Source organism: Lissotriton helveticus, chromosome 5_1 (genome assembly GCF_964261635.1).
Source record: "Lissotriton helveticus chromosome 5_1, aLisHel1.1, whole genome shotgun sequence".
NCBI classification, from domain to species: domain Eukaryota; kingdom Metazoa; phylum Chordata; class Amphibia; order Caudata; family Salamandridae; genus Lissotriton; species Lissotriton helveticus.
Window position 1 is genome coordinate 190027681 of NC_136065.1, and position 27926 is coordinate 190055606.

At 43.1% G+C, this 27926-nt stretch overlaps 1 protein-coding gene across 4 annotated transcripts in view; it reads left to right on the forward strand.

Annotated features, from left to right (window-relative positions):
- Positions 1-27926, forward strand: part of ASTN2 (astrotactin 2) — a 2754112-nt gene that overhangs the window by 494437 nt on the left and 2231749 nt on the right. For all 4 annotated transcript variants that reach the window (XM_078641978.1, XM_078641979.1, XM_078641981.1 and 1 more), the window contains exon 3: positions 4824-5202. In XM_078641978.1, coding sequence (XP_078498104.1) covers positions 4824-5202 — 379 coding nt within the window. The remainder of the gene's footprint in view (positions 1-4823; positions 5203-27926) is intronic.

Below are 27926 nucleotides of genomic sequence, written 5' to 3' on the forward strand. Positions count from 1 at the left end.
TGTCCACTTTTCAAGATCTGTGATATTATGGAAGAGTGTCCACTCTGCTTAGGACACATCCTTGGCCTGCGCTTCTTTTGCTAGTATCAAACTTGTTCCATCAATATCAGAGTTTCACCTTCAGGAGAACTATTTGACACCCAGAAGTGCGGACTGTGCATTTTAATATTTAAGTATTATAAACATTTGGAGTGGCATCACTGTCATAAAAAAAACTGCCATGCATGTAAAGTCTGTTTCCTTTTTTTATTTTTGTATTAGACACTTAGGTGTGCATAGTTAAAGGTGTGAGAATTAGCTGAGGCTCACTTGTAAATAATGCATTTAGACGGTCCTTGCTCTGACCATCCAAACGGTTGTGGATGGTTAAGAGTTGTGACCCTTGCCACCCCAGCTCTTTTGACCTCCCTGAAACAATGATGTACAGGTCCTATGATATACTACGCTCTATACTACCGTTTGACTATGTAAAGCGCTCTGATACCCTCACGGGTCAAGTTCGCGCTCTATAAAACCTTAAAATAAAAAAATAAATGTGCATTAATGTCAGTTTCTACTAACCCACAATCGCTTCTCACAAAACCTTGCAGATGGCATTCTGAGGCAACAGAAAGGCTGGAGGGGATGAGTCAGTGAGCGTCCTATTGAGTCTATTCCAAGTTAATTGCAAACATTTTTAAAAAGTGTTTTCCCTTTAAAAAATGGGTGCTCAAAGGCCACTCAAAACCCAACTTTTCACACAGTTTCACCCTACTTCAGGCATGACCAACTACAGAATGATTGCCAGCTCCGGGAAGAAAAATGCAAATTGTCCCAAAACGTTTCACTTTAATGATTGATTTTAACTTACCTTGCAGCAGTTCTCACACTTGTATGAATGATTCCTCTGCTACTTTATTTTGTGTTTGTGCCTCCTGCTTGTAATGAAGCTACAGAGGGTTTGGGCATGTTTTTCTTTATTTTTCCATTTCTATACATAAATACAAATAGAGAAACAAAATGTTTTCAATTTCTATTTACATGTAAATATCTGTATAAATGGAAAACCGGGAGCCTTAAATATTGTTCTTGCTGGAATGCAGTGATGATCTTGTACAGTTCTGGTTGATATATTTAGCGTGTTTAGAGAACATTGTTTGCTCCAGTGTTCTGCCCAGTCCACTCTCACATTAAGAAGAAACCCCTGTTTAAGCATAATAACCTCAATTAGACAGTTGCCATTAATATCTAATATGTATTCACTCAAACTTTCAAATCTCTTTTCTCTTCTTGGGCCCTATATTAGTTGTATCATGCTGAAATCCTACATAAAGGAATGACAGAAAAAGCCAGGGCTGTCTCCATGAAGGCATACTGTCGAAAAACTGAGTTTTGCCCATTTAATCCCCCTGAATTTTTCACTTTCTGACTAGCCTGTCTGGACATTTTTTGGGGGGTGACTCAGTGAGCACAAAGGCAGAATGTCACAGAGGGGACGCTTCTGGGATGGGTACAGACCAGATGTAGGCATTATAATGTGAATGGGCACTGTGTGCTCATTGCATTATTAATTATGGGCAAAATCTGTGCCACAGCCTAGTTTCACCATACTTAGGCCTAGGGATACCGGTCATGTATACATTTTTGGGTAAACTTGCACACCAAGTACAGATCCTCTGTCATTTTTGTGATATATTTACTCCTTATGGCGCTTTAATAATTTTCATATTTCACTGACTCAGCCATAATCAGTTTCCATGCCTTTGTCCTGCTCCCGTGTGTTAATTGCTCTGCTGGCCTGTTGCAGGATTAAATATCTCCCCACACAATAGAGCCATTAAATGTGCTTGACCCAGTTCCTGGGAAAGGATAGGGTGGGGAGGAAATCTCCATCTGTTAATTAACCCCTCACATTGCACTTGGCTGGGCAAGCTTAAGCTCATGGAACAAAGGACGAAGGGCAGACATCTGGAGCAAGAATGTGGAGCTCCCATTTAAAGTTTTGGCGATAAGGGATAAGGTACTGTGTTAGTTGGGGGCGGGGCTGAGGTTACAAGGGGAGGTCTTTCAATAGACCACCATCTTAAAATATACTAGAGTGTTGTGCAGGAGGGTGCAGGAGGGTGTGTGCAGGGGTGGAGTGATGATGTGATAAAGTGGCACCCCATGATTGAGCTGAGGTGCTTACCTTCCAGAACTTTCAACCTCCCTTTAACAACCCCTGCACAGTGTAGAGAAGCTTAAAAAGACTGCGGACTCAGGAACAGCGAAAGAATGCCCAGCTGAAAAATAAGTCATACGAATCCACTGAGAAGATAGGCAGAAGGATTCTGACTCTAGCTGGCACCCAGAACTAGAATGGGTCTTTCCCGGGCCGATGGTGCTGGGTTCCTTATACCTTCTGAGGAACAGTTGGGGGAATGGACATGCTGGGGGCCCCTGAATGGTTTTTCTTGGACTTCTGTGGATTGACCCTTGACTCTGCTGACATACTGGAGCCCTGCACAAAGCCAAGAGCTTGTGGAATCTGGGCAGTGTGACTGGGAGTGTGTTCTGCTTGTTGGCTGTGGAGGTGGTGTGAAGGACACCCTCCAAACAGGAACGATCTGCAGGAGCCCAGACAGAGGACAGGTCTGGCCAGGGTAAAGAAAACTCAATGTCCCCAATAAAAAATAACCTTTAGTAGGTCGGAGGCCTGAGGCGAATGATTCCGGTGGCTAGAGTTTGCCACCGGGAGCAAAACTGCAGAAAATGAAAACAACTTATAAGGCCCTATCTCTGGGGTGACCGGACAAAATGTGCGCATAGCACATGGCAGCATTTTCTAAATCATCTCTGAGAAGGGACAAACCCCCAAGGCACGGAACAAACCTAGATGGTCCCTAAGGATCCATCTCCCATGGACCAAAGACTGGGGAAATGGAACAATGCTGCACTCCCCGAACACACTGGTTGCCCTCCACTGCTCGCCATGGCTGTTTCTGGGGAGTTGGAGGGGAATGGGGTGGGGGTAGGAGGTACCCAGTCATCAGGCGCATCAAGTACAGGTAAGAACAGTGGGGCGGGGGTGAGGCTGGCGGGGGGAGTCGACAGACAACAGGATAGGAAAAATAAATAAATAATTAAAACCACTTACCCTGCGCTTGCCGCGAGTGCAAGGTAAGTGGTTTTATTTATTAATTATTTATTTAATTTCCCCTATACCGTCGTCTATTATCGACTCCCCCCACCCCGCCCCTGTCTCACCACTTTTACCTGTACCGGCTGCGCCTGCCAGCCATCAATACCCAGCCACAGTAATGCGGGATGAGGAGAACCAAACCTGCTTCCACAGTAGCTTCTGAAGCTGTGCCTCTATTGCAGAGAGCCCTGTTTGTATTGTGGGAGGGGGGGGGCTGCAGGGACTTCAGCAGCCCCCCTGAACTGCTTGTGCCGAAGTGGCCTTACAGGGGCCAGGGAATTAATTCCCTGGCCCCACAAGAGAGTTTTCATGTTTCTAAGTACTCATACAGGCTGTACATTTGTAAATGGGGGTATGAAGTGTGGGGACCCCATATGAAAAAAACATCTTTCATCCATTACATTATTTTCAGTATGCTTTGTTGAGAATGACAATGCAATGGTATGTCTTTTAATCAAGGTCATGAAAAGGTTTTATTAGCAAACAAGTAGTAAACAGTCAATCATTACAGGTTTTAATGATGGTTATTAAAATAATTTGAACTTTCTTAATTGACAGCCCTGAAGTTAACAGTGAGTCATGACAAGCCTTAGTACATTTCGTTTTAAGATTGTACCATTCCTTAATGATTTCAATGGCGTTGAAATGGTTTAGTATGGCATATAATTACTTTTATCACTGTTGTGACACCACCCTGACAAAGACAAAACTCCAGCCTTTTTGGTAATGACATCACCCTGTCTATTGTAGTAAAGGTAGGCGTATGTTGGTATATGGTTCAGGGACCACTAGGGATGTAATAAGTTATGAGCGTGTCACTAGAGGTATTTCCATCTACCTAAATGTACATATTTGTAAATTAATATGTAGTACTAGAGGTGTGCGTGTAGTATAGTTCTTTTCCTTTTTATAAGAAAAAGCACTGACTAGACAATGAGTTACTAAATGTTGTTGTCACATACCAGTAAACTGGAGGAACTAGCCACACCACCTCCCCTGAGTAAGCCTTGGACCAATCTGCTTCTCTTCCCTGAAAGAGTCAAGTACCACAATGGGGCACCTGGTACACAGTAGAGTGATAGTTGTGCTCTTAATACTTGTTAAAGACCCATAACCTTCACAACTAATAACACAATATCTTAAATATATTGCCAGCAGAACTTGGATTAATTTAGAGACCATGTGGGCTATTGTGGTAAAGCAAGTCAAGAAAAGGGCCCGCTTGACAGGCCTTGCAGCCCTTTTCTGCTGTGAAGTTGGATGTTTGTATGGTTACCTTAGAAAATTGAAATTAAACAGTTTTACCGTACATCTTATGCCTTGTTATACATTTGAAAAAACAGATTGGCTGTTGAGAGGAAGATTGTGTAATCAAATGTTTTTTCTGTATTTGCCCGCATGGTGCACCTAGTTGAAGACACATTACATTATAAAGCTTGTTCACAAATATTGCAGTCTTGCAGTCCTCACATACAAAGAGAGTAAAGGATACCAGGAGATAGGAAAAGTTCACAAAACAAAGATTTAACAACTACCCCCTACTATGGCAATAGATTTTTTTCTGCATATTAATGTGTTCAATATAAGTTTACAATATGTTTGCCAAAAATATTTCTGTGTCGCTCTTTTATTAACCCTATCTCTTTTTCTCACTTGCCCACAGGGAGGCCTGATCGCTCTACTTCTTCTGCTGCTGATCTTCACAGTGGCTCTCTTTGCCCAACGACGCTGGCATCGGCGGCGACGGATCCCACAGAAGAGTGCCAGCACGGAGGCCACCCACGAGATCCACTACATTCCCTCTATCTTGCTGGGCACGCAGGCCCGTGAAAGCTACCGCAACTCTCGGTTGCAGGGGCGAGACTCAGTGATCGGCATGCCCATTCGTGAGACTCCCATCTTGGATGACTATGACTACGAGGAGGAAGAGCCGCACTGCCTCAAACCAGGCTACCGCGAGGAGGAGTTTGGTAGCCAGGTCACACGCACATTGGAGAGCCTGGGCAGGGCGGAGGAGGAAAAGCGTGAGTTGGAGAAGCGAGGTAAGAAGTATTGTCTTATTGAAGTTAGCAGTGCTGCCTAAAACTGAATAATTTTACTTCCCATTGAAGCATGATCATCACAAGGCACTTAATGCCTCTGTTTTTCTAAAGATTATCTTCATATACATCATATATACAGTTTGTAGTTTTGGTCTGATATGCCTTTCAAAAAGTAATTTTTGTCTTCATATACCGAGAACCAAATTCACCATTAAAGTTTTTTAGACCTAATTGTTACTTCTGTGCGTTAAAAACAAACAATTTGAAATTGTAAATTTCACATCCAGATTCATGGTATCAGGAATTCTGGAATTTTATGATTTATAGTAGACTTATCATGCTGAAAAACCCACCAGTACTTGAAATTTTTACATCATCATGAATTGCAGTTTAAAGAGGGAAATGAGGGTATTTTGACAGGATATCCGTGCTAAAAGCAGTAAACGCCTCACAAAGTCGAATTTCATTCCTGAAAATGAAAGGAATAATTTGTCTTTTCGGGTGGTGGAGAAAAGAGAACATCCCCATGTTTCAGGTAGATGTAATGGAAGGGGTTTCTCTGGAGAGGCAATATTCTTTCTCCCTCTGGAGAAAAAAGTTTCATGTGCACATTCACTTTTCCTTCTCGTTGGCTGATAATAGTTTAACACTTTGTGAAAAATCCTGAAATATGCAAATATGGAGTACTCCCATAAAACTTTGGCAGTCATAGAGTGTCTGGAGGACTCCAAGGCATCTTTGGGAATCTCGTTAATTTCAAATCGAAGTTAGAAGAAAACTTGCAGGAGTAGGCTTTATGAATTTTCCAACAGTAACTTCGTGAATTGTCCTTAATTTCTTAAGTGGCCCTGATCTCAACTGTGTGCCCAGCTTATTCTCCCAAAAGCCTGTGATTCTTCAACAAGTTTGTAATCCCTCTATTAATCTAATCACATCTAAACCCTAGACTCATCATAGAGATTCCCCTTTGTGAACCTGCCTTGAATTTGTCCAGTTCTTCATGTTTACCCTTAACATCTTTTCTCACATGTTTTCATCATTATAGCACCGGCTGGGTCTTCTAAATTATGTGCCAAAGGAAGACCAAATTGTGTGGCAAGGTTCCCCACATTTTACAGCAAAACAAAGTCGAGTTTGGAAGCAAACAATAATACATTATTAAACTAAATGCTCAGTATGCAGAACACTCTGTGACATAACTCTACAGAGAATATGTTACATTAGTGCAAGGTGATAGAAAAGCAATCACAACGACATGATAATTGCAAAGGTGTTTAAAGGAAAAATCTAAATTGAAGAATTGCTCATTAAAGTGTTATTTACCAAATGTTAACTAATTTGCCTTGAGGGAAGTACATCAATGCCATTTAACCGACGCTTTTATTTAAACCTCCCTAAGTAAAATAGTTTATCTAGAACAAAGACATTGCTGCACCCAACCAAAACCAAGCCTGCGTACACACATTTATGGTAATCAAACATGCTTTTGTTTTTTTTCTTCATTTCTAAATAATGTTTTAAAGGTTAGCTTTAGTTTTGAATTTGCACGGCGTTCACACTATTGGGCCTCTTGAAGACCTCTTTACGTTTAGACGTAGTGCTGAAAAGCATCACTATAAGTTACATATTTATCATTTATGTATCTCACTTTGCGGGGATTTTTATATTCAATACATCAAAAATGAAAAAATCAGAATGTGTGGAATTTCTTATATCTCTGAATGTCTTCTTGAAACAACTGATGTTTTAAGAACCGTTGCCCTGTTGAAACTATGAATTTACAGGAGTAGTGAAAGAATTTTTTTCCGAGATAATCAAGAAATCTTGCTTTCCAGCATGTTTGATTTATGTTTAAATATGTAAAACTTTCCGTTTTTACTAAGCCACAAGCCCTACTTCCAGTTCATCAGTTGGGATTATTAAAACCTTCTAGGCAAAAGATTGACCTCCTCAATTTCTGACAACATCAACGAACAAGTGAAGATTTAGCGGATAAACTTTGCACAGTATTCGTGCCCCATTACAGCCTTAGTGTTCCACTTTCAGTTGTTTTGGTCTAATTGAGCAGGAAACTCATTTTCGTTGAAGTCTACACATTGTGTAGGGGATGTTGCAATCACAAAGTGCTGCCAATCTCTAATTTCCAAGATAACACTGCATATGTGGAACTGCATAATTCCTTTTGGCCCTACATTTGCAAACAGTTTTCCCTCTGCTTCTACCATATTTCCATCCAGCATCACAAGAATTCTGGAGTTTGCTTCGTTAATACCTTCCCAGCTTTGTTTGCTATTCTTATTGTATCTTTCCTGCTACACTGACTACCAACCGCTCAACAAATTTGTTATAAATGTTTACTCATTCTCAACATAATACGTAATCCCTCATGGCGTACACCCACGTCCTTTACAACCCTTTCTCGCTTCACTATTTCCCATCTTCTTTCCTACTGGTTCGCAGATTTCACCTGGCTGGCCCTATGCATTCCCCTTGTTGACTTCATTCAACTGGTCTTCTCCTGCCTCGTCCATTCCATGGTGTGTCTTTTCCTGCTGTTTCCATTCCACAGTGTTTTTCATTTATCTTAAAACTATATTCATGTACCACCATTATTACACACAACGCTCTTGAAGGTACTTAGGATATTATCATATGTTGACTTTTCCACAATATAGTTTTTGATATGTTCTTTTAGGCTGCTTTTAACCAGTCTTCCACCTATACGTCTAGATGTATACTACTCACCCACTGTACCTGTCACGATTGTACCACATTGGTCCTTAGAGGTTTGCATTGTGCATATGCCTTCGCTGTTTTGTTTATTTTCCAAAAATGTAATAAAATATTTGGAACAAAAAAAAGTTCATCCATGCTTTGCTCAATCTATTTTTCACTCCTCTCATATGTTACCTGCTCTGAACTATTTTTACTGCCTCCCAACTTAGGGGTCGATTAGGATGGCAGACAGATTGCCCCTGCCAGGCTGGCGGTAGCCACCGCCGGCCCAGCGGGGACAATCCGTCCGCCATTCTCAAAGAAATGACCCCCCGCCACATTAGGATGGCGGGGGAGTCTGCGGCGGACGGCAAGACCGTCCGCCGCTTTTCCACCGGTCGCCTTCGCGACCCGCGGAAAAAAGTGCTTACATATGGTGGCGGTGTCTGCGAGACACCGCCAACCATATTACGATGCTGGCGGACCTATGCCTTTCCACGGCGGCATACGGTCTATGCTTTGGGGGCCCATTGCGGGCCCCCAAGGTGAAGGGAGGGTACGGGATGCACATGGGGGGTACCTATGGTACCCCCCTGTGTTTCAAAGTACAACATGGCAGGCACCGCGCGGTGCATGTCATGTTATGCTTTGAAACGCACAACATGCATTCTTAGCATTGTGGCTGATGGTGTGTTCAGCACCACCCGCCGCAATGTTAAGAATGCGGGATGCACCCGCCACTGTGGCGGGTGCATCCTAATTTGATGCACAGGACCTCCGCCCCTGTGGCGGACGGTCCCTTACGACAACGGGATGGCGGACATGGTCCCTTCCTACAACGGGATGGCGGACGGACAAAGTCCGTCCGCCATCCTAATTGGCCCCCTTAGTTTTTCATTCCTATCAACCATCTATGCCTCCTCCAATTTAGAAACTGGCATCTTTTGGCCCCTACACTCTGGTATGCTCTTTTACTCAACATTCTGCCTCTACCCTTAAACTTAAAAAAAAAAAAATAGTTTTCTTCTCTATCTTAATTGACGCTCCTCTTGGTTCATCCATTAGGACTACCTCATTGCACAATGCCATAGGATACTGAGTTTCCATTCCTTTGTTTTCATTTGGCAAACTAATATGGGAAATGTAGTCTTTCCTTACTTCCATTGAACCAACTGGACTAAAATATTTGATAATTTGTAACATAAAAGTTCTGAACTGGAAAACTGTAATGCAAGCAACCTAGAGCTTCGTGGCAATTCTGTCATCTGGTCACCTTGTCCTATACCCGTCCGTAATTCTGCATAAGTTGTGTTTTTGAACTTACCATTAGCTTCTTTTTATTTTTCGTATAATGCGTGGGTTCTGCCTTACAGCTTCTTAAGAACATTCTGGCCTCTGTAAGCATGTAAAAAAGCCATATACACAATCAGTGCTGAAAAACGGGTCTACTTTCCTGAAGCACCCCACATTTCCTGTGTGTACAACCAAATGTCACAAAATGACCTTGAATGTGCAGGTTGTTGATGTGAGCTCCATTAGACCTTGATTCTTTCAAATGATGTTGAGCTACGCGTGGTGGACCAGGGAGCACTAATGCCATGACCTGCCCTCTGGTCACTGTAAAAGTGTTGTAGCAATCCTTTGAGGGTAGTTGTGACCAATTATGGAATGTGAGGCCAAGGAAGGCTTTGATAGGAGTAGTTTTCATAATCCAACCCTTTCTCATGCTCTCCATGTGCTTCAGTTGCCATCTTGTATTAAAATGGGGAATAGTGCGACTCCTACAGCATCAAAGTGATATAGCATCTTAATGAAAGCTTGGCATGTATACCTGTCTCTCCATGGCTGCAACAACTGAGTCTGGCTGAGGTGAGGGACTCAAGCAAGAGTGTGAGACTGTATGACTGAGAGAGAGAGAGAGAGAGAGAGAGAGAGAGGGGGCATGGGTGAATCTGTGCATAGACGTGCGTTTGCATCCGTCAATGAAACCTACTGCTTCTGGTATGCTATAGTGTGAGAATGCTATTTTTTTTATTAACCACATTCTCTATTGAGATATTCTTTCCATAAAATCCTAGCACCGTCTCAAGTGCACTCCTCGGCTTATTTAAAATGAGGCCGCTCAGCTCTCCCAGTGTAACAATAGAAGAAAATAAAAGGTGGCAGTCCTGCCTGGAGGTTGCAAATTACTGGATTAATGAGACACAAAGCAAAACGAAAACAATTTTGTGCATTATAAAAATATGGTACTCCAGCTTTGCCAAGGCGTCGCGTTTAGCATCTTCTCCTTGCAGCATCTTCCACATTAATTTTTATTGTGATTTAGTCACCAATGTATTTTTGTTCCACTTCCCTGGGCAGGCGGCTGTGTGTTCTGTCAGGCACGCCGGATGCTCTTTTTCATGTTGCATTCTGGCTCCGTTTAAGATGTGTAGGCGGTTTGTTGACATTTGCGTGCCTTTATGATGTGTGTGAGTGGATGGAATAGTGTGTGTTCCAACCAAGTGCCTGATGTAGGGTTTAGCGGGCGGAGTACTCATCATAAACGCAATGGAGTACCCTGTTCACCTAACTGTTCATCCACCCTCAGTGACATTTTAAGACTTTGTGGGGCCCCAGCAAAAAACATTTCGGGGCCCCCTGTTTGGACAACTTTGAATGTATCACCTCTTTGCACCTCACTGAAGTCCTTGTGATCTCAGACAATATTTAATTAGATTTTTAACCATTAGCAAAGCGAGTGCGAAAAATCAACTGAAAGCTCAAGCTGTCTGGTGTCCACTAGCCAAATATTACCCAGAGATAGCCTGAACAAGCATTGGCAAATATATTTCTATTTAAGCCTGGATCTTATGTTTTTTTACTTGCAACAACAACAGTTCATGTGGAATTCAGTGCCTAACGAGCGTGTTACTCTAACTGCAGGAAACCCATGCTATCCGCGACTTGGCAGATGTTTAGTGGACTGGTGCCTAATATTAAAATAAGACATACACATATAGCACTTGACATGGTAACCCTAGTTTCCATATTTTTTGTTCACAAATAGATTGCCATTCAGTGCTGGGATCTTGCTGCAACAGTTAAAATCAAAGTGCTGCTCTGAAGAATTTCAACATTTTTTTGGTTAATATATGAATATTTTCTCCTAGTTCCTCTCCTCTGCCTGGCTCCTGTCCTGGTCTGGTCTACTCTGCCGAGTAAGGGAAATGACACAGCGAAGGAGACAGGAGATGACAATGGCATAAAGAGAACAGAATAGTGAGAGAAAAGGTTAAGGGCAGTAGAGCTAGAGACGACATAGACAGATATGTAAGTCGGGAGAAACGTAATGTGAATAGAAAAATGTGAGGTAGACAGAACAAACCCTAACCCTAACGGCAGGAAGGCACAGGTACATAAATAGAAAACGTTTTATAGGGAGGTAGAGAGAAACGGAAATAAAGAGAGGAGAATAAAGAGAGGCAGGGTACTACAGTAGTAAAAAGAGTGAGTTAAACTGAGGTAAAGTAGAAAACTTAGTGAATAAGATGGAGGTTGACAGTTAGGGAGACTTGAGGAAAAACAAAGATATGCAAGTCAGAGAAGAGCAAAGTGAGAAGAGTGTAGAAAATGGGTCAGATAAATAGAGTAGTGGGGAAGAGACAAAGGTAGAGGGTTTGAAGGGGAGAAAGAGAAATGTGGTGTAGAGCGAAAATAGGAAGTAAAGTTATATACTGAGATAGAGAAAGGTGTGTGGTTGATACAGAGGTAGAGAAAGTTATTGAATAGACAGCTTAAAACAGAGTTAGGTAGTGACATCTATGAAGAAAGAGGTAGGGAGAGAGAGTTTGGTTGGAGAGATGATTTGAAATAGAGGAGGAGGTCCAGAGAGAGAAAGGAAGAGAGAGAGAGAGAGAGAGAGAGAGAGAGAAGCTGATGATAGAGAAAATAGTAGAGCTAGAAACATAAAAATAGCCAGAAAAGAGAAAGCTATTTAAAGAGGTGAGGGAAAGGGAACAGAGACAGAGAAAGAGGAGGTGGAGGTGGAGAGGTGAGGTAGTGAAATAATGATGAGGAAAATTGAGAGATTGAGTAGGGTCGAGGGTGGTGAGCTAGTGAGGGAGCTGTGACGTAGAAAGAGAAAAGGGATAGAGAGATAAAGGTAGGAAAAAAGGTTGAAGAAGAGGGGTAAGGGAAAAAGACAGAGAGAGAGAGAGAGAGAGAGAAAGGCAAGGAAAAGAGGTCTGGGTTTGTGGAAGAATTTAGGTAGATGGAGGAGTGGTACGGGTTGTTAGATGGAAAAAGAGCAGGGAAATACAGAAAGAGGGATGAGGTCCAGAGAGGGGATATAAAGTGATGGATATAGAGGCTAGCACAAAGAGTGACAGAGAGGCAAAGTCATTGGAGAAAGATGAAGTTTAGTGGTTGTGTATGGCGTATATTGAGAGCAAGGTGAGGTAGCCAAAGGTGACCAAGAGAAGGACAAGAGAGAGAGAGACAGTCTAATGAGGTGTGTGGGGTATATTGAGAGTGAGGTGAGGTAGCCACAAGTGAGGTAGAGAAGAACAAGAAAGAGAGAGAGAGTAAGTACATATAGATGCAGAGAAAGAGAGACAGATTAAGAGAGACAGGTGAGGTAGTAGGTGTGAGATGAAGTAAGGAGGGAGCAATGATACAAAAACATTAATTTTAAGCGTACTTGTCACCAACTACACTAGAGAGTGAGGGTTTATGCGGGGCAGGCCAAGTATACCCACATAGAGGGAAATTTACTAACACTTGGCACCAGGTTTAAATCAAAAAAGAGATGCAAACTGGGGCAAAGTGTTGATTTTAGGATTTACTTTACAGCTGCATACAGTTTTTTATATGAAAATGGCTTTAAAGTAGCGCAAAGTAGCTCTATGAGCTACTTTGTGTGAAGGGGCTTACCATGGATGGTACATTACCACTTAAAGATTTGGATACAAAGTAATAAATAACATTGGTAGCTAGGGATTTGCTCCACCAATTTACACCTCCACGAGGCAGGCGTAAAGTTAGAGAATACCTTCCTATTCTCAAACCATTTCCAGCTTTGCATGTGTGTGGTACTGGTACTGGCCAAATGCAAAGTTATAAAAGTGTTCAGCTATGTCAAAGCATAGCATTTTCCTCCTAGTAAAAAACCTATGCTTGATAGCATACAATCACACTTGCACTATGCCGTAAGGGTTTGTGCATTGATGCAAGGCAACCTAAAGTTCACCAGCGCAGAGAGCGAAGACAACAGTGCCATATATTAACCGACATGGCACTGTTCCAATTTCTCCCTTTCACACTAGACAGCACAACAACTTTAAGTGCTTTCTTTGTGAATTCTTTGTTAATGTTCCCATTTTTTCTGTTAAGCATACTCATAGTCAAATTATAAAACACACTTTTTTTGTATGACCACCCTTATTGTGGTAGTAATTTCAATTGTCCCTCTCACTTTCCCATAGAGCTCCTTGGAAGGTGGGGGACCTGGGCAGTTGCCCACTTTGCAATTGCCTTAATAAAAAGTCTCAGTCTGCCATCTCTATTCTGAATTCGGGTGGACCATAATTTTCCTATAACAGTAATTTTGCTGACTTGGCCATCAGAAACCATACTCCCACGACCCCCTAGTGTAGGGGTGCATCAAAGTAAGCACATCCGACTTCCAAACCTATTTAGATCACAAGGTCTGGTATCTTTTTTTCTGTATGTCCATCATTGATTCCGACTTGGCGCATCTGTGTGCAATATTACATAGATGTTTTAGACTTATGTGTAACATGTATGTGCCAGTCTTTGCTGTTGTAAATTATACTAATTTCTATGCATCTATCAATTTAGATTTGCATGTCTGCATATCAGTGAACAGAATTTTCTATGAGTGTGCCTGTATGTTATTAATAGTCTCTCTACATCTCTATGTGTCTCTATAAAGTGGAGCATGTGTTTTGCTAGATAGATATATATTCTTTTCTTGTGCATGTCTATAGCTTTCAGGGAATCTTTGTTTGTTTCTTTTGTCTCTTCATGAGGTGGCTCATATCTCAAGCCACTTTTATAAGGCACAGAACATCATACAAAAGTTCTCAGTCTACTTTAAACAACAACTGACACTATACATACTTAAAGTGTATTGCTAAACAGGCGGGTTAACCTATCTGGTGTACTAGTGAATAATGGTCACATGATTGATCACCACAGTGATAGCTTTCAGGGGATGTAACATCCACTCCATAGCTAACCTTTGAGAATTTATGTTCAGATTGGTGGAAGCAATATGCTGGAGAGACCCAAGACTGACTGACACACAAGACAGTGAATGAGTGTTACGTTTTTTCCGTGAAATACTCTGTACATGGCAATCTTTTTATGTGTGGACACTCCACACTCGTAAATGTACTACTTATATATCGTTTTGTCAATAGCAAACAATTATACACTTACACAAGAGTGTAAGTTTACCTTTGTGAATGAGGCCCTGTGACTGAGAAACCAGCTTAGGTTCTTTCCACTGTCAAAAACAACTCAGTCACCCCACAGCTAAATGTTGGAGACAAACTACAGGCTTGGTGGGACAGGAGCCCTGCCATGATATAGAACGGTTCCTGCTCCACCAAACCTCAAATGAGTCTCTTAGTGTTTTATTATATGAATGTAGCCATATTTTACAGCCCAATTCACAAAGCTAAACTTAGACGTGAAGTCTAAGTTTAGACCCAAAGCTTAAACTTAGCCTTCAGGTCTAAACTTAGACTTCATGTTTAGGTTTACCTTTGTGAAATGAGCCCTCAGTGTTTGTAAGCATATTTAAACAACTGAAATCTGTACAGTAAAAGGGGGACAAAGTGAGGGCAGGTAACATTTGCGTACAAATAAAAGGGCCATCTTCTTTGAAATCTATGTGGGGTAAGTAGTCAAATGGCTACTTCTAACAAAGTTTTAATGGAAGAGGAGGGTTTTGAGCTTTTCCCTGAAGTAGAGGAGTTAAGTGTTTGTCGGACCTACTTTGGGATGGAGTTCCATATACGAATTGTGAAGCACGACAAGTTTTCTATTATATTCTTTCTTGTATTTCTTAGTTTCAAACATGCCGATAACCTTTCTGTGTGTCTGGCCTGCCGATATCGCGTGTGTGTGTATGTGCGTGCACACTCCATTAATTGATGGGGATGTTAATGTGAATCCCATTGGCTGCCAGACAGGCACGCGTCAATGCAATTATCTCAGCCACCTGCGCGGAGTGTACTCCTTCCAGACAGGCTGCTTCAATTATTCCAGAAATAGTACAGACAGCAAATGCTGCTCTCAACTGACCAGTATTGTCTCTTACACATGAGCCATCCACAAAGTAAATTTCATCAGGGTCTGTCAATGGCACATCAACAATATCCGGCCTAGGTTTGGTGCACAGTTCAGTTACATCAAGACAATCATGGTCTTCCCAATCATCTTCAATATCATTTGGCAAAGGCAACAAGGTAGCAGGATTTAAGACCGAGCACCTCCTGAGAGTCACATTCTCCGCAGCAAGTATAACCTGCTCGTAGCGTGTGAGCCTGTTATTGGTCAGATGCTGAGTCTTAGTCCTGGTCATCAACAATTCTACAGAATGAGGCACATGTACTGTCAGTGGATATCCCATCACAATGCTTTCACACCTTTCAATGCTGACACCTGTTGCAGCAACGGATTTGAGACATCCGGGCAACGCTGCGGCCACTGGATCTAAGGTAGCCGAAAAGTAAGCAACTGGTCTACGGACTCCTCCATGATCCTGCACTAAAACTGCCAAAGCACATCCCTCCCTCTCACAACAGAACAATGCAAATGATTTGTTGTAATCGGGCATTCCCAGAGCCGGAGCACGACACAAGTCCTCTCTCAACTCAAGGAAAGCCATCATACAGTCTGTGTCCCATGGTACCGGATCACTCACGTCCTTGTGCGTCAGTTTCTGCAGTGGTTTCGCTTTCAGGGAAAAGTTAGCAATCCATTGTCGGCAGTAGCCAACCATCCCTAGGAACATTCTGACTTCTCTTTGAGTCGAGGGCACCGTCATCCTCATGATCGTCTCAATCCTATCAGGCGACACCTTCCTCTTTCCCTTCTCAATTCTGTGACCCAGATACTGCACCTCAGACAGGCAGTACTGTAACTTGTTAGGTGATACCTTGTGTCCATTCTCTCCCAAATGGTTCAACAAGGCAATGGTGTCAATCCTACAAGCGTCTTCGTGTCTGACGCAACAAGGAGGTCGTCTATGTACTGTACGAGAACTGAGTTCTGCGGCAGTACCAGACTCTCGAGATTCCTTTTCAATAATTGATTAAAGATCGATGGGCTCTCTGTATACCCTTGGGGGATACGGCACCATGTTAGGACGCGACTCTCTATTTTGAACGCAAAAAGAAATTGGCTTTCTTCATGCAGTGGGATAGAAAAGAAAGCTTGACACAAATCAATCACAGAAAACCATTCAGCTTGGAACGGTATCTGAAACAGTATTACTGATGGATTCAGTACCACGGGACAGCATGGGACAACTATGTTGTTAATCTTTCGTAGATCCTGCACTATCCTAAACTTCCCACTTGGCTTCTGCAAGCCCATTATCGGAGAGTTACAGGGACTGCCCATAACCTCCTTCAGAATCCCTTGTCTAATCAAGGACTCAATCACGGGTTTGATACCTGCAAGTGTCTCTGGGGTCAACTTGTACTGGGGTGTTCTCGGGAATTCAGCATTTGGTTTTACTTGTATTCTGACAGGCTCTACTCCTCTGATCAGTCCGATCTCCTCCCCCGTAAAGTCCCACACCTCCGGTGAGACCGAATCTCTCAAATCCCAAGGGAGTTCCTCTACAGTTATGGCAGGGTACAATTCAATGCACACATGCGTGTTTGCAACCTTAAAATCAGCATCGTCATCATTAGTCTGCAATTCTACTCCCTTGGGGGTACAATAGATGGTGCAATTGAGTTTACACAAAAGATCTCGGCCTAGCAAACATACAGGACTGGAATCACACACTACAAACTGGTGTCTATCTCTGAAACTTCCGATCTTCACCGGGACTGGCTCAGTCAGGGGGTTCGTCATTCTTCTGTTCGCAACTCCTACCACTTGAATAGTCTGTCCTGAAAGGGGCAAATTGGGGACAACTGCAGACCGCACAGTAGACCTGGAAGCACCAGTATCTACCAAGAAGGTGGTGGGATGTCCGTCTACATCAGCCTCTACAAAGGGTCCCCTCTGATCTACCTCCAGTACCGCTCCAAGGGTACAGTCCTCCCCATTCAGGCACCATCCTGACACTGGATCAAAGTAAAAGTGCTCATCCCCTTCGACTATGAAGGGCATCTGCTTGTAAACCTTGTTCCCTGCTGAAATCTTCGGTGGCTGGGGAACCGGAGCCCTAGGGGCTGACGTCCCCCCTTTTGTCGTCTGGGGCTTAGTTACTGTCACCTTCCGTACCGGAGGGGCTTCAACTTCCTCCTCCTCCTCTTCCTGTACCTGATTGTCAGGGTTATGGGGGCACTCGCGTCTCCAATGCCCGACCTCATTACACTGATGGCACTTGGTCGTCTTTTTCAGGGTCGCTATATCTATCCTAGGTCTCGGACCTTCTACATTGTCCCTTTTCTGTCCCCCTGACTTCCTCCCCAAGGTGCCATTGCCTGACTGACCCTGTCCTCCCGCTTGCATCTGGACTAACATCAGTTTATCCTTAAGCTTCTTTGTCTTCGAGTTTATCTCATCACTGCAGTACCTCGCTTACCTCAAAATCTCCTCTAGAGGCTTGTTTTGCCAACAGATCAGATGTTGCTGTATCATGAGGCAGATGTCAGGCCTCAATCCCAGCACAAACTTGGATACGAACTGTCCCATATCCTTCGGGTCCATCACATCTAATCCGCTGTACTGCTTGAAAATCAGCAATAGCCTCTCATAGTACTCATGCACCGTCTCTTTTGGTTCCTGCCTGGTACGATCTATCTTCACCCAGTCGATGTCTTGTGGTGGTACTTTAGTTTTTAGCCACGTGATCGCCTGATCGTACTTCGCCATCACCCTAGGTGACGGTCCATTCGTGGCAGAATCTCGTTCTGTCTCTGCCGTGGGCCGTTCAACACTAACCTTGCATGCTATCCACAGATCTCCTGGAACCACAATGTCAAACAGTGTGTTCAAATCAATCCACAGTACCTTTGAGATTTTAACGAACCTCTCTACCTGCTTGTACCATTCCACTGGGCTCTCACGCAACTTTGGGAAAGTGTTTGTAAAGGCAGCCAGATCTCCCCTGATCCAGGGTACATGTACATATCCCCCATGAGCCACCTCCCGCAAGGGGTACGCTTCAGCATGCATCAACCCTCCTCCCGGGGATGTCTCAATAACACTCCGTCTAACAGTCTTTTTCTTTGACCACCTTTCCTCCCATTTCTCCAACTGGGACCATGTTCGGATTCCCATAATCAGCTCCCTAATGTGGGTTTTTAATCCGATCACCCTCTTTTCTTCTAGGTCTTGATCTGAGTACTGTAACCTGTGGCCACCCTGTAGGGCTTTAGTTTTTGTCAAATCTAACATATACTTGTTTGCTAATTCAGAGAGTTTCTCATGAGCTGTCCTAGCCTTCCGAGTGACATCTTTTGCCACAAACAACAGCTCATCTGGTTCGTTAAGTTCAATCCTTTCTAGTGGCAGTGTACCTTCCACTATCTCCTCTACTTCTGACTTTAGTCTCAGCACATCTAACCTTCTTGCCTTTATTGCCGCCCTCAATGTGCCTTGGTTAGAAGTTTCCTTAGAGTCCCTCCCGCCACAGTCCTGACTCTCTCTTCTGTTCTCTTCAGGTGTGTTAGGGGGAACCCTTCTATTTTCGCAACCCTCGCAGTCCCACTCCTGCCTACTGTCTCCGGAGGTGTGGTGGGACGCCCCCCTGCTTCCCACACTTCCGTGTTCCCATTCCTGCCTGCTTTCGCTAGCTGCACAGTCAGAACCCATCCTATTCTCTTCGTTCCCTGACCCAAACACATTCCTTGACCTGTCGCTCTGGGTGTCCACAATTGTTTCCCAAGTTCTCAAATCTGGCCTTAACTCCCTCATTGACCTCGGCCTCGGTCCTCTCAAATCCATCGATCCCCTCCAACCCCCTCTTTCTTCCGAGGAGTCTGCCGATGCTACCAAAGGGGTGCTCCGTTCTACTGGTCTGGGTAATGTCTTCCACCCATCAGCCACCTTAGTTCTGTCTTCGCTGGCACTCCTCTCGCTCCCCTTCCGTGGTGGACTCTCACCTTGTGTCTGTTCTGGATTATACACTGATACTATGGGACCTATGGTAACAGGTACTGTAAGGGCATCTGGCAGTTTCTGAGAATGGACACCCTCTTCCACCCGTACTTTCTGTACTGTAAATCTTCCCACTACTCTCGTTACCGGGGAGGGTGGGGGTGCCTTCTCTCCCTTTTCTGGGGTAAACTTGTCCCCTGGGGTGTCCCATCCATTCCCCATTGGACTCCCTCCTTCCCCTACTGGGGTTTCCCAATACTTTGCCGATGTTTGTGTTCCCTCTAGCTCTGGATTGTATGGGGGTGGTCTTTCTGACAACAGCCTCTCTATCAGGCTGTCGTCTGTCTCACTGTCCTCATCCTCCGTACTCTTTTTCTGCCCATCCCCTGCACTTTCCAGCAACGGATACAACCTATCCCCTTCTATGGTCTGTACCCTCCATCTCTTGGCCATGGCATCCCATCTCGCATCTTGGACCGCCCTTACCGATCGTTTCACTCTTTCTTGTCTCCTATCTCTGTTCCTGTCGTGGGCTGCCCTGATCCATGCATTTAGCGCTTCAAACTGTGTTGGTCTGGGCAAAGGTCGCAATGCAGCCATAATCGCTTTCAACTGGTATAACACTTCTAGTCTAAACGTTCCGTATTTAGGAAATGTCAATTCTTCGTTTCCGTCTGTCATCTTACACCAATTATCAAGCCACAATATGGTATGCAACCCAACATTCGTTGCCATATAATAAGCTGGAGTATCCTCGGGTGGAGCCTCCTCCCCACCCCGAGGTTCTATCATCTTTTCACCTTTGAAACAATTCCGCAACACTTTAAAACATTTCATGATGAAACCCACAACGTTTCCTTGTTTACAACACTCGTTTTACTTCCTGATGACAATCCACCAATCTCAGCGCGGCTTCACGCTGACCGCCCTATCCCAGCGCGGCTTCACACTAACCGCCCTATCCCAGCGCGGCTCTTTCTGACGTCACTCGCCTCCGTTTGCAGCAGTTCCCCTCCTCTCTCCGATGTCTCACTGGTCACGCATGCGTCCCAATCATACACTAGAAATGATCGCTTCCGACCAAACAACCACTTCTTTGACTGTACGGCCACAGTCTAACTGTAATTGTCACCAACCCTGCAAATGTCTGTCCGCGAGCGAACGGACAATCGCCTCAACTGATATGTTACAAACACACGGCAACTTCCGACCAGCGTCCGTTACCCACGCACTCACACATTCGTTCCCCCTATCTCGGTCCTTCGGGCGATCAATGGTACCTCATGACCCCCTTTCACAATGGTCGACAATTACTTTGGATGTTCGATACACCCAAACCACTTAAACTCCCTTTGAGCGTAAGATTTTCACCGGTTGCGCGCGCTCACAACCTGATCTCCTTTCACACTACAGGCATTCAACTCCGCAAGACATTACAACACAACGACACAACATAACACCGCAATCTAACAACGCATGACCCTTTTCATACTCACTCTCCTCCGACCTGCTGCTTTCCGCCGCACTGTTACTCTCCGTCAGTTTCCATGGAACGCCATCCTCCGTCCGCGACTTTCTGGACACTCTTCATTTTAATCTCTATGGGCCTCGGGGAAATCTCAACCTACTTCTAGATTACCCTTACTCCAGAAGATAAACCATCCTACTCTGCTACCAACTGGAAAAGCGGGATTCCAGCTCTAGAGTTTGTCTCACTATTCTCCAGAATCCCGTCACAGGTCGACTGGACCTTTTTACCTGTCATAGAGTGAATTAGGCAATCTAGTCACAATTAATCATTCAATTTCAAGATACCCAATTGCTTTCCCCAAAGAATCACTGACTAAGGACTGAGTTTATAAGGTTTATTACATAACCAAAAATAACTGAAGATACAGGCACCTCAACAAGAGGTTCAAAAGATAAACAGGCACTAATACAAACATAATCCTACGGAAAAGTCTCAAGCGGCTAATGAATAGTACAAGAATCAATTCCAGGATCATCAGGCTAAACAAGATTGCTATGACCTGAGTTCTGGTACTCATCAGGATAATAGACATAAATTCAGATTAATCTGTCCCTACACTATACTAAGTGACATCCCTACTCAACAACAGCCCAATCCTAACCAAAGGTGTCAGCAATGGAGACTTCCAAAGAAGTTCACCATTTCTCCCTCAGACTAGAAACTCCATCACCACAGCTAAGCTCCTTGCCCAAGCGACCGCTCTCTCTAGCTCCTCAGCCCATCTGCTCTGCCTCCTCCCTCGGGGTGCTGTCCCTAATACCAAACCCCACAAAGTGAATGACACGCCTTCAGGTACGCCCCTCTAGGAGATGTTGGGTTCTGGAAATTTCCAGCATGGCGCTGGTCCATCCTTGTCTGTTCAAACGTCCTTGGGTCCCAGGCTCTTCATCCTTTCAAGTTGCTTCTCTGAATTCCTGGTCTACTCCTCCATGTCTGAGTCTAGCAACCTAACGCTCATACACAATGGGCCCTTCTACTCTACTATCTGCTTGATGATGCGCCTGCAAAGAAATACACGCAAATAGCTCACAGTCTACAGATGTTGCAACATTTTCTAAAAGCTCTTTTATAAATCATTTCTACAGTTTTAAATGTTAAGCAAGACATTTTCAACCAGGCCTTCACCAATTCTATGAACTAGGCCTCTGCTTGAGTTATAGGCCCAACATTTTACATTAGCACTTCTTCTCGATTCACTAGGCCTCCAACCTTAACAGCAAATGCATTTTCTAATTTAAGCTAATTATCAAATACATAAGCACCATTATACATTTGATTAAAGCAGCCTCTATGTGCACAATAGTGCTTCGTTAAAACACACATCTCATTAGTAAAAGACTTCATTTCAACAACATTTTCTAGGTTAATCAACAAGTGTGGATTCGCAATTCAGTTAGTTCTCTACTCTTCATTGCATCTAAACATGATTAAAGGTCCTCTATATATTCGGACGCTGACTACTTGTACATATGATGCACCCCTACGAATTTCACTGTAAATGGCGCTCTCTCACTGATATGTTTGTTGTGGCAACCTTCATATGATGCAGCAGCTCTGACAGGGGATTCAGGCTTGCAAAAAGATGCAATTCCGAGATATGAGTGTGGATGCTGTGTTCAAGCTTTCTATTTTCCTTAACTCCTTCCGTGCTCATGACGAGCTCAGCTCGTCATGAGGCACGGTGGGCGTGTGCTCATGACGAGCTGAGCTCGTCATGACACGTGCGGCGCTCACACGCGGGGCTAATTCCCCCGCTGTGCTGAGCGTTCTAAGAAACGGGCGTGGTCATGACGAGCTCAGCTCATCATGAGCACAGCACCACCGTGCAATGTGACGAGCCAAGCTCGTGACAAGCATCGTGGCGCTGCGCGCACCCCCCCCCACCCCCCAGAACCATGGGGGAATTAGCCCTGTGGCAAAGGTGTTAATGAGTCTTGGTGCTGCATGGAAGATGCTCTTGAATGTTGTGAGGTGGGAAATTGCACCAGTCTATGGTTCTCATTTACTAGCGACCCGGAAAAAGGCTCAGATTCCCCACCCTCACAGTTACTGATACCAGGGGTATCATTCACTTCCCGGCTGGTGAAAATGCCCGCCGTTATAAGTGGGACCATGAGGAATTACCTCAGGAGTCTCTAATTACGATTCTGATTTCCCCAGTAATTCCTCTGTTTGCACACAGAGATGTTGGTCGCTTTAAGCAGCCGAAATCGGTGTCACAATAGACAGAACCACGAAAACACTGCAGGTCCCCTGGCCCTTTCTCTAGATGAGCTGTTCTAAAATGGGACTTTGTTCTGATTCCTAATTGTTTGCTTTCAGAGTTTAGCACTGGCACGGAATGTTGATCTTTCTTGATTTCGGCGCTAGAGGACTTCCTCTGCATGACTTATTGTAGAGGGAACTTTCTTTGTTTGCTGAGTAGCTGCTTCTTGTGAGTGGTTCCAGCATTTTCTTGTCTTTTTGTAGTTTGTCCTGTGGTCAGTAAATGTGACTGCCTTTTACTTCTTCTTAAATAAGTTGACTAAGCTGAGATTTTCTGCTAGTAATTGCCCTGCAATACTGTAGTTCTGTGGTTCATTTATGGTGGGCCCATCCCTGTCTTGCTGATGAAGTGTTCAGTTCTGGTGGGCTAATTATTTATGGTTATCCGACTGTGGTGTTATATATCTGTACATTTGCAACCTTTCCTTCTGTGACTGCAATCTGTTGCTATACTGGGTACCACCCTCTACTTTCACCTTCTATTACTTTCGTCTCTTCCTTTATCTTGTTTGTACACAGTTTTCCTTCTGTTTTGTCGCATTCCTGGATTGCTCACAATGTAGTGTCCACATGTGTTGAGTATTCCTTCCTCTGTCAGAGATCAGTTTTGTTTATGCATGCTTCTGACTCTCTATTGGTAATGTCCAGTACTGTTTGGTCAGTGTTGCATGCCCCCCAACCCCACACCCCCTCCGCTGTGATCAACTCTGCTGTGACATGTCTCCACGTTCCACTTCCTCTGCAGGTTCGATATTTTGGGTGTAATTCTCTTTATGACTCAGGTATATCTCTGTTTCAACAGGCTGTGCCCCACTGTGTTAAAATGCTCTGGCTGTGTTCTTCTGGATTAAAGGATCATGTCCCAAAATCTAGATTCTGTGATTATTTATATTTATTATATATATTCAATGTAAGTATAATCAAGGTACATATACATGGAGTTCAGTATAGTACATCTGCACTTAACCATATGTATTCACCTGCACAATATTTTGAAGCCAACCTTTAGGCCACAGTGTTTTTGTGGAACACTATTCTGCTCATATTTCTGTTAAAACACATTTATGGAATATATTCAATCTAGGTATAATCAAGGTACATATACATGGAGTTCAGTATAGTAAATTTGCACTTAACTATGTGTATTCACCGGCACAATATTTTGAAGCCAGCATTTAGGCCACAGTGTTTTGTAGAACAATATTCTTCCCATATTTCTGTTAAAAAACATTTTAAAGTACAGAGCAGACTGCAGACTCAATATCGTCCTACCAATGCACTATGCCATACTACAGAAGCTAAACCACGAACACCCTCCTGCCTCTACTGGATGTCTGCTGAGAACTACGAGAGGTCATGAGTCATACCGTTCATTGTGAAGTTTATCAAGACCCCGAAATTACAGACAACACTGCCACAGCTGTTAAATGTTAGAAGAGGGTCATAAGAAATCCCATAACCCCGATCACTGTCACACAAGAGTGTCTGGCGTGTTACAGGACCCCCCCCTATTGAGCACAACAGGGGACTACCCTAACATTATAACCCATTGTACACTCAATCAAATGGGACCAGTCAGGGCACCAGTCCTAAATAAAGAAGTGGGGGGACGCTCAAAGACAGGAAGTGATGTCACGACAAGAAGTGGCGTTATGAAAGGTAAAAACATAGAAGTGGGGGGCGCTCAAAGACATGGCGTGACGTCACGACCGTAAGTGACGTCACAAAAGATAAAACCAATATAGAGCGCGAAGACGCATCGGTTATTACATCAAAGTCGCCTGAAAGAGGCCTCTTATGCCTTCGAGAGGCGCATAGAGCCCGAGTCAGATTTACGACATTCCCCATACATAGGCTCTCTTCCGTTTCGGGTCACCCCAGGTGCCCTGCCGTTTTCTTAGTCAAAATGAATGCCAGCATCGTTTCTGCCAGCTTCCCCAGAATGCCCTGGCCACTGCCAGAATATTTAGTTTTGTTCATTGCAGTTATTACTTTTCTGTAAATCACTTTGGTGATGTTAGGGGCTCCGAACTACCGTTGTGAATGCGAGTTCATGTTGTCTGAAATAAACCCTGAGCAACTTTTTGGCAAGAATAGACTTTATTCCTCAGCAAGGTCATCTTTGCAGGGAGTCGGCGTCCCCCTGGTAAAATAAGTGGGGGGACGCCGTCCACCCGCGTGGTACCCCGACTCGAGCCCTGGGACCAGTCTTGTGAAGAGATATCACTCTTCACTTTTTTCATTGTTGTACTATATTATTGCAACAGTCTACTAGTTCCTGTTCCCCTTTACACATTTCTACATCTCAGAAAACTAAAAGCTTTCTCCTGAGGAATCTACATAATATCCAAAAACATTCAGCTGCCTCTCACTATCGACATCAAATTAAAGGGTTGTTGGTAAAAGTAAAACATTATGAAAAGTACTCATCCAACTTCTGAAAAGCTAAGTGGAATATGACTTAACTACCTATACTTGCCACAAGGCAACGTCAGATCTCAGTGTTATCACTCCTGCACCTACATGTTTCTCCAGATTCCACTCTCTTTTATCTACAACAATACTTCTGACTGACATTTGGAATAAATTAAAAAAAAGGTTTGACCAACAGTTGAGCGCACATAATAGTAAGATAATGAGGCAAGGCTCAGCTGCTGCTCCCCAAAATGAAATGAAGCCCACCTTGTTTGATTTACTTGTGGCAACTACAGGAATCAAAGGGAATCCCTTCCTCTGAAACATGAAGGCATCTTTGCACTCAGCTGGTGTGACTACCATGTCCCAGGTTTCTATACAGAGGTATGAAACCTCAGATAGGGTGAGGTGAAGAGGAACGCAGAGAAAGGAGACATGTGTGGGTCCTGAGATCAACAACTTCAGGAGGGACAACTTTAGGTTGCCTCCCATAAGATGAGCACCTATTTAGGAACTTAAGAAAAAGTTTCAAAAAGAAAGAGATGGTAATTTTTCACTTCAAAATCTTCATTCGACCTATATATTGGTCATAAAAGAAAACCACAGAAAAATAGTACAAACAGATACAAACTACAAATAGATAAAAAACAAGAGTGCAATGCTGATGTAAATCTACAATATGCACTCTCTAATAGAGAGACACTTTGATCCAATACAATTAATTCATACATATATTTAAAACTTCCTCATACCTAAAACATAGATCATCTTAATATTACAATAAACATCACAAGACAAAACAAGACCAGTATGCTGTTACCGTATCATTGTTTTTCTTGACCAAATAGCTGATTTAAAAAAGGCACTTATTCAATATCAACTTTCAGGCGAACTTAAAAACTGTAAATAGGGCAGAGATACTCCGTTGGAATCCTAATTTACATAACAGGGATTTCAGAAAGTGGTTACATGGCAAACTGTGCAAATTGCAAAAAGTGCAATAGTGTATGCGCAGATTGAAAGAGATGGTAGATACATCACCACACACCCTTTAGTGGTATTAGTCATGTAAAGGTCCTCATTATTAATAAGCACTGTAGTATTTTCTTAGGTTTATATGTAAATATTATACCATGAATGCGAGGCCTTGAAAAAGTGTGGGCCCGGGGCATAGTGGCCCCTTTTCTCCATTAGTTTTCCCACCATGAAGAAGGAGAGTTAAAAATAGGATGGGGGTTCAGTGGGTTACAAAAAAGGGTAAAAACAGGCCCCTGTTTGGCATCCTTAGCCAAGATGAGAGGAACCATAGGTTCCATTCTTTTAATGTCTTTGGACCCATTCTCAGGAACCAGCTCCATGCTGTGCTTCACTCTGTCTCATTTGTCTGTTTTTAGTCACAGTCAAATATCAGTTTTTAGTCACAGTCAAACGTGAGACTAAATGCTACTAATTTCTCCGATCTAAACTCTCTCAATTCTCTGACTTCCCTCATCCATCAACAATGTAAATGTCTATACACTGTGGACGTTTGTATTAATCCTTGCACTTTCATATAGTCACATTTCACTCAAATACACCATTATTTACATGTCTTCTATCAAAAAGGTAATTTAATAGTTTTCACTGTGTTTATGGTGCTATATGTATAAAGTTTCTTGTTGAAATTATAGTTCAAATGAATACATAAAAATTATCGATTTCGATTTTGAAAACTTTATTCGGTGTGTTTAAAACAACCATAAAAGTATACATAGATAAGCGTTAGATGCATTACACATACATGGCATAAAAGTTATTTATATATATAAAAACGAAAGTATGTCTGTCTGTTTGTCCTTTATGCATTACTACACCATTCATCCAATCGGCATGAAACTTTGGGAAGTTGTTGAGTACACTCCCGCGAAGGTTTCTGGCAAAAAAAAAAAAAAAAAAAATTGTTAAATATCGGCCCTCATAATCTTTCCAATACTGAACGTTTACAGTTTCCGGTGCGACTCGCTTTTGCAATGACCATCAACAAAGCACAGGGACAATCGCTGCAAGTGTGTGGACTAGATTTGGAGAATCCGTGCTTCTCACATGGACAACTCTATGTGGCCAGCTCACGCGTCGGAAAACCTTCTGATTTATTAGTGTACGCACCAGACGGACAAACAAAAAATACCGTGTATCCACAAGCACTCGAATAAATAAACAGAATTAAAACAACACTTTAAAATGTTTTCCATATTAAAATGAATAAGTTTCAATAAAAGTGACACAATGTAAATTAAATGTTATCATAACAAGTTTCCTTAAATTTCCTTTCTTCTGAGATCGCAGCAACACGCGACGGGTAAGCTAGTAAAAGATAATACAAAGTAATACTCAATATTTAACAAGGAAACAAAGTCGGTCATGTCTGAAAACACTTAGAAATGTTTAAAAGGGGTACAATCTCCGTTTAAAAATTTGGTTGAGTCGTCCCTATAATGAAACAGGGATGCTTTTACGTATGTTA